Source organism: Taudactylus pleione, unplaced genomic scaffold (genome assembly GCF_031769625.1).
Source record: "Taudactylus pleione unplaced genomic scaffold, aTauple2 ptg000726l, whole genome shotgun sequence".
NCBI lineage: Eukaryota > Metazoa > Chordata > Amphibia > Anura > Myobatrachidae > Taudactylus > Taudactylus pleione.
This window is the reverse complement of record NW_028285128.1, coordinates 6182086-6189584: the sequence shown is the minus strand read 5'-3', so window position 1 is coordinate 6189584 and position 7499 is coordinate 6182086. Positions and strand designations below refer to the sequence as shown.

The following is a 7499-nucleotide window of genomic DNA, read 5'->3' as shown; positions in this document are numbered from 1 at the left end:
CATTTGAATTGTACAGTAGCAGGCGTTAGAGTAGAGAAGGTTTTTTTTCATGCTCTTCTAGACGGCTTTAGCTCTCCTGCTGCTGTGGAGCAAGTTATTTGTCAGGCTCTGCTTTACGTAGAAACTGTGTGTTTTTAAGAATTAAATCATTCACTTTAAAAAAAAAAAAAAAAGTACATTTTCATCTGGGAAACAAAAAATAAAATAAAAACAATATTAAGAATAAAAATGCAATTATATATTTTTTTTTATTAAAAAAAAGTCAAGGATTATTCCAAAATATAAATTCTCCTGACTCAATATTCCATTTACAATTTCACATAGGGGCAGAAAAAAAAATAAACAGTGAGAGCATTTTAAACTCGGTTACAATTCTACGCTTACCTATAGCAACAAGAAAGTAGAGACTTGGCAGTACTACAATTTTAATGTCTAGATGTCGAAGATGGGACAATTTCATTTTCATCTAACATCATAAGGAAGGGGGAGATTGGATACATACAGAATTGTAACATGTAATTTCTTAAATGTTCTGTGCGTATGTGCACTTAACCAGACACGGTCATCATGTTGTAGTTTTTGGATGGGCTGTTTTGTCCCAGTCGAAGTGCATCCTTGCAGCTGGAGTGGCTCTCTAAGGACTTCCCAACTGCTGGCGAGCTTTCGTACAATACACAGATAGATCCATCTTCCCCTATGCGATAAGAAACTTCAAATGGGTCAACCCACAGTGTGAGCTCACTGGGCAGAAGCTGAAACAATCTCTGGTGGCTGAGGCCAATATGTCCTGCTGCCCGCCCTATCAAGGGGTCCATTTTGTGGTTGATTCTCAAGCAGCGATAGCCTGAGCCTTTGCAAGGAATCTGGGGAAACCAGTGATGTTTGTAATGATCTGTTGGAAACAAAGAGGAGAGGTGGGAGTAGGAAAGTGGAGGAGGAGAAAAGTGAATGGGTTGCAGTAAAAAGGGGGTGGGATAAAAAAAAAAAAAAAAAAAGGAAAAAAAAACAACAACTATTGCAATAGATTTCCCTCCTAGGATTTATTGTACAGTGTGAATTACTGATGATCAGACTTATATAGGCTAGCTAATTAACCCCTATGCGCACAGCTTTAGGATATGGAAATTACTGACATTAAACATATATTTATTACTGATTTTCACAGCCAACAATATATGAATATTTTATATGTTAAGCTTGTGTTGATATTAAGATATAGTAAGTCAGATTCCTACAATGAGTCACCAACTTCCCCTAATTATAGAACAATCACAACAGACAATAACATTGTTGTCAAAGTGTCTATATAATGCTAAACAAAACACAAAGTCACAGTATAAAAGGGTGTTCCAAGTCGTTTAACAATGCAATCTTTAATATTTGCAGCATTTCCCAGTACTGCACCCCCTTGCTGCCCCTGTAGCTACTTCTTCAGTGTATACAAATAGATAAATGAGAGGATTGGATTTTCTTACCTTTCATGGACTCCTGCAGGGACTGGCAGAACTGCTGCAGCTGGGGCTCCTGTAAGACCCCGCTGGTTTTCAGGAGCTTGGTAATGAACACAGCTGCTGTGGAGATCTCAGTCTTCATTGTGCCCCTTCTGTTTTCTACGCAAACCATATAATAATCCACTTAGTTGTCTAGTCTTCTAGGCATACACAACAATCGTCATCGAGGTGATGGCAATTGTTTCAAATAAAGGAGTATATTTTCTTTCTAATATTTGCATGGGGATTCACAACATCCGGGCTTCTTACAGCTCAGAAGCTAATTCACTAAGGTCTATAGATCTCCCGATTGTTTCCCAGTTATCAGTGTTAGGGAAATGAGTGGGGTGAAGGCTGAGCACAGTTTACCCCTATCTTGCCCACAGCTGGATGGTGTTGTGTTTGCCAGCTAGAAGAGTGGGCGGTCCTGTGGCGGTGGGGGGTTACAAAGTGATTGAATTGTTTGTGTTTTCTGCTCCCCTCCCCTAATGTCACTAAACCCCACCCAGTCCTCAGCTTGGGGTCCTTGCCTTGTGATAGGATATGGATTAGAAGAACGGGTCTGTAGGGCTCTGGCCTTGCTGTCAGGCTTCAGCCTCTCGGACATGTACAGCCGTAGTGCTAGAGCAGCGGAGGAAGCGGTTATAATTCTTGGCTGCAAAAAAAGTCTCTGGTCTGGTAAACAAGGGGTAGGAGGAGACTGCGGCAAGCTCCTCCCTTGTGACGTCACAATGGGAGCCAGCAAGCACGTCTGCACAGGTTTGTTACTTACAATGTATCAATAAACAAACTCAACGTTCTCCGGCGTCACGGGCAGGAATCTGCCTAGCAACAAGTGGGAATGTAGGGTGGCTGGTTGTGGGGGGGAGTCTTCTCAGCAACAGGTGGAAAGTGGGGTGAAACGAAGTAGCCGCTTCACTTCCTCTTTAACCCCTACCGACCGAGCCAAAATGTAATTATTCCGATTTACTAAGTCTAGTGCTCTCACATGGGTGACCTGAAAAAATATACATTTTAAGGAGCATATGTATCAAAGCTTGATGTGAGATACAATTGTGAGATATATATCACCAACCAATCAGCTTCTAACTTACATTTTGCAGGCTGTGTTTAAGAAATGCTAGTTTGGAGCTGATTGGTTGGTGATATATATTTCACAATTTTATCTCACATCAAGCTTTGATACATATACCCCTATGACCTATGTTTCAAATCAGACATGATAAACACAAACAATACAATATTGTTTGCTGTTCTGTTACAATGTATTTTATCTTAAGGGTTATTTTTAATTCCACTGTGTTCCAAGTTCTTTTCGAGTTAAACACTTTCTATTACTTATGTATTAATTATTATTATTATTGTCATCCTATATACCTAGTGTACACAGTCTACAGTTATTTACAGTAAGGTTAAGTATGACCCATGTTGTTCACCAAAATGACCTTCAGAATCAACATGAACTTAGTTAAAATAGAGATAACCTGATCAGTATGACAAATGTAGTTAAAATACATAAAAATGCTGAATGATCCATTAACACCATTAAGGACCTCTCAAACACACTGGGGCATGTGTCAAACAATTTCAAATATGAAAACATATAAATGCATGTATTTTGGATATGCCTAAGATAAGTGTTTGATATAGGGATGACCATCAATGGGTCTACCATCGATTATCTCCATCAAGGTTGTGATTCGGTGTTTTACATCAGTGTCATTAAACCATCAACAGGAAACCATGCATGGCTTAAACCATCAATGGACATCCCTACTATAAGTCACAGCAAGGAGGTGGGCCAATCAGGAAAGGCGACATGGGTGGGTCTAAGTGCCACAGGCTGGGGAAAAGAAAAACATCTGTGAATTTCTATGATGGCAGAGAACCATTGGACCTTTTCCAACGATAGCTAAACAATTAAAACCATTTGGGAAAACCATTGATGGCTGCCAACCCTAGTCTGACATGCTGTTCTCATGTGGATGATATGTCATTGATATATTTGCAGATGTTGGTAGTTGTATGTAAAATGTGAATAGTACAGAGCTTTTTCAAGTATTTTCAATAGCCCATTATTTTTAATGGGGTTTCCAGCACATGCATTGTGGGCCTGATTCAGTGTTGGTGAGAGATCAGGATCAGTACTGCGCATGTGCAGGTCTCCTTCTGCGAGAGCGCTCGCAGCACCCCCAAGCTGCAGCATGATGGCAGGATGGGGAGGCAACAGTGAGCATTGGGCATTGTCCCCATTTTGAAAGTTTGCCAAGGTCTGTCTTGGTAGATGTTCAATACCAAAAGAGGTTATTCACAGGTGCTGAGATGTTCTGTCTTATCCAGCAGCTAAAAAATAGGGCTAGTCACACCCTTATAGACAAATAAAAAATATAGAAAATATGTAGCGCTGACATGGATGATAGTACACAATATTCAAAGATGGTCAAAAATTTAATAATAATAAAATGTAAATTGTAAAAAGGCAAACGCATATAAAAACTATACAAACATGAATCTCACCCAATTGACTGTCTATACAATTGCGCCTATTCCTATAAACACTTTCCGGATCCAAAGTCTTCATCAATCAGATGGAAATATAATGTCACTCTCTTTGAGAGAATATGGGGACTATCCAGTATCTTTACCAGGTCCTTAACCGATAGAGGAATGTTCCTATTCGCATAAATGGTATATGCAGCTTATGGAGTCCTCAAATTGATACGTGGTGTATGGATCCAATGGACATCAGATGGAAAAGGTCCCAAGTCGGCATGAGCTGTTTGGTGGGTCCAGTAAGTTGGTCCAGGCTTTAGCAGGTATATCAGTGACAGTTCATTAAATCACTGATGGGTGAGGCTGGATCAACTGACGCATTTCGCTGTCTAAACGTGGCAGCTTTTTCAAAGGTAGATGCAGATTTCCTGACCCCGGGAGGGTGAAAACAACGACATTCCTGCGTAATACTTAGACAGCCAATGTTTTCACAGATGATTCGCTGCTGCATCCTTGGACGCAGCAGTGAATCACAGAAGCCGGCAGGAGGCGTCTATTTACACAAGATACTTTCTACAGCATTAGCATATTTACACACAGTAGCTGCGTCCGAAGATGCAGCTGCTGTGTACACTGCATCCACCTCTATATCAGGCCATGCATGTACAAACCCCATTGAAAAGAATGGGAAAGCTTTGTATATAAATAAAAATTGACTGTGGAGATAAAGGTAACATGGAAGATTGGTACCTGCAAAGTGGCAGCTTTCAAACTTCAGTGGTTACAGTAAAATATGAAGGGGTCCATAAGACCCCATTCCATTATATTGAAACATGAAATCTAAGTAAATAAGACATATGATTGTTACAGTCAGTGCTCATAAAGTCATAAAAATAAAGTTCTTCATTTTATTTGTCCAACAGGAAATTCATCTTTATTTGTAGTACAACAGGAAATAGTCAATTTATTCCACATCTGTTACAAAACAAACCAACCACACAATAGATGACACAAACTGCTCTGCCAGAAGCTTCGCAGCAGAATGGCTGAAATCATTGGATGGAATTCCCATTAGCTGGGCAGCAAGTCACTTAAGCTTGGTACACACTGACAGATTGATCGGTCAATGTATCTGCTGCCCGTAGGGAAGTGTGTACCCGCGATATGTCAGTGAACGTCGGCGTTCACTGACTTATCGCATTGGCTGTGCTGCACAGCCGATGGACAGATATGTCTGCAGACATATTTGTCCATCGGCAGGTGTGTACGGGCGGTCTGCAGACCACGCATATACACACAGTGGCAGCCACGAGGAGGGTGGCGGTACACGCCCCCCGCCCGCCGGTACATGCCCCCTGGCCGCCGGTACCCGCAGCATGACACAGATGATGGCCGTTCAGTGTATATGAACGACCGTCTTCTGCAGATATATCTATCAGGTGTGTACTCACCTTAACATATCACCCATAATGTGACTGGCTGGAGTTGTGGGAAGTCCTGGGGACCCCTTGTTTTGATCACACATTCGGCCTGATTCAGAGGTGGATGCAAGTAAAACATTGTTACTTATGCGCATGCATCCAAGATGCATTGTATATGGTTACCGCTGTCAGACGCAGAATGGAACTGCATGGAGATCCGTGCAGTTCCAATATATACCTTCCTGGGCAGTCATAGGCAAACGCAGGGGGGTTTCCGGTTGCCTGGAAACCCCCCTCTCCAGCCCACACCATGATGACCACAATAGAAATAAAATATAATACTAAAGTTGCATGTTTTTAAGAACCCTTCAGTGTCACAAAAAAAATAATTAGCAAAACCTGTTGATCTTTTAAAATGTGTGTGCCTGTAATGAATACATTTGTGCACCAACTAGGAGATCTGGAAAACATGCACTGTTAGGGGTGCACTGATATAAAGCACCTATAGCGTTAATTAATAATATTGTACAATAATAAACTAGCCAGTAGATAAAGAGACTAACCTGTACAAATATGTCCAGGGCAGGGCAAGGTTCTTTTTCTGCCCCCCAGATACCCTAACTTGCTGAAATGATCTCGAATGGAGCCAACATCTAAAATAAAAACATTCAGCTCAGGCAGGATGGCCCTAGTGCCACATATAATGGCTTACTGTGATTGTTGGTCTTGTATATGTCAGAATTATTACATACACTGAACTTCGTATGATGTATATTATAACTGGGTAATTGCTTATTATGCCCTGTTCATGGACTGGCCACATTTTCTTTAAAATCAAGCTTTTGGAAACCCCCCCTCTAGAAATCCTGCGTTTGCCACTGGCAGTGACAGGTGGGGTAGCTTGAATCTGCAGCTGTGTTGGGGGAGTGCCAGTGTCAGTGTTGGAAGTCGCAGCTCTACTGACAACCATAGGTTTGCTCCGAAGTCCGATGGTGGGGCCGATGTCCGCTCGATGGTGCACCTTTGTACGCACCACAGTGGATTAGAGCTACAGCTGGTGAGCACTCTTCTGCTGCAGCATTAGCATTTCACAGTAGCAGCTGCAACAGAAGTATTTTGGTTGTGCAGCATTTCACCACCACAAAGTAGTCCTCTTCATTTTGCTATATGATATACGGTACCTAAGTCTTATTTTATTTATTAAGTTACTTATATAATGTTCACATTTTACGCAGCACTTTACGGAGAGTAGTAATACACATCAGCCCCTGCCCCAGTGGAGCTTACATTCTATATTCCCTACCACACAGACACACATTGTTTTACTTTTATTTATTAACAGTTATTTATATAGTGCACACATATTCCACAACAATTTACAGACAAAATTAGGGTTTTTTCAAAATAAAATTAACTTATTAGTATGTATTTGGATTGTGGGAGGAAACTGAAGCACTCAGACTAAACTCACACAAACATGGGAAGAATGTACAAACTCCACACAGTAAAAGACCTCAGTGATGTGTGTCAATAATGCTATCCACTGAGCTAACCGTGCTGCACTTAGGACAGTTACAAGGGGTGTGCAATCTGTGACACAACCCTGGGCGCAAGACCAATGGGGCAGCATGTCCGTTTCCCAGATGGTACCCTAGAGAGGCAGCCCGCCACTCATTTCCACTTTGTGCTACATAGAAATACGTCCATAGGATGCACCCGGAACCCATCTGCAGGCTCCCAGGGCTTCCCCAGTGCTTATTGGGTAACATCATGATCATGCCGGGGCATGGGTGCTGTCCCCAAACGCTACTAGGGTTCTTTTTTGTTATAAACCATTTAATCTACCAGTATGTTTTGTGAAACCCATGACCCCAGGGCTCTGAGGCAGCAATGCTGACCACTGTGCCAGAGTGCTGCCTAAAAAATTATGCTTGTACTTTATACATTGTCTCTCCCCTATTGTGTTGTTTTTTTTAATTGCTTTCTTTTTGCATGGTCAGAGGTCACTTTATAAAAGCTTATTTTTTCCTCCATATTGGAGCGTACACACGGTCAGATTTGTCAGACTTGTCAGATTTGTCAGATGAACGACTGA

At 41.6% G+C, this 7499-nt stretch overlaps 1 protein-coding gene across 2 annotated transcripts; it reads right to left on the bottom strand.

Moving 5' to 3' along the window:
- Positions 1-229: 229 nt before the first annotated feature.
- Positions 230-2199, bottom strand: LOC148477322 (protein BTG1-like). Of its 2 annotated transcripts, none has more exons than XM_088456874.1 (3): positions 1986-2199; positions 1476-1610; positions 230-892 (listed from the first exon to the last, which is right to left on the bottom strand). In XM_088456874.1, exons 1-3 carry the CDS (start codon positions 2095-2097, stop codon positions 549-551), a joined length of 591 nt encoding a protein of 196 aa, XP_088313000.1. In that variant the 5' UTR covers positions 2098-2199; the 3' UTR covers positions 230-548. The 2 variants fall into 2 exon arrangements, with proteins under 2 accessions (XP_088313000.1, XP_088312999.1); XM_088456873.1 differs by having other exon boundaries at positions 2021-2109.
- Positions 2200-7499: the final 5300 nt, after the last annotated feature.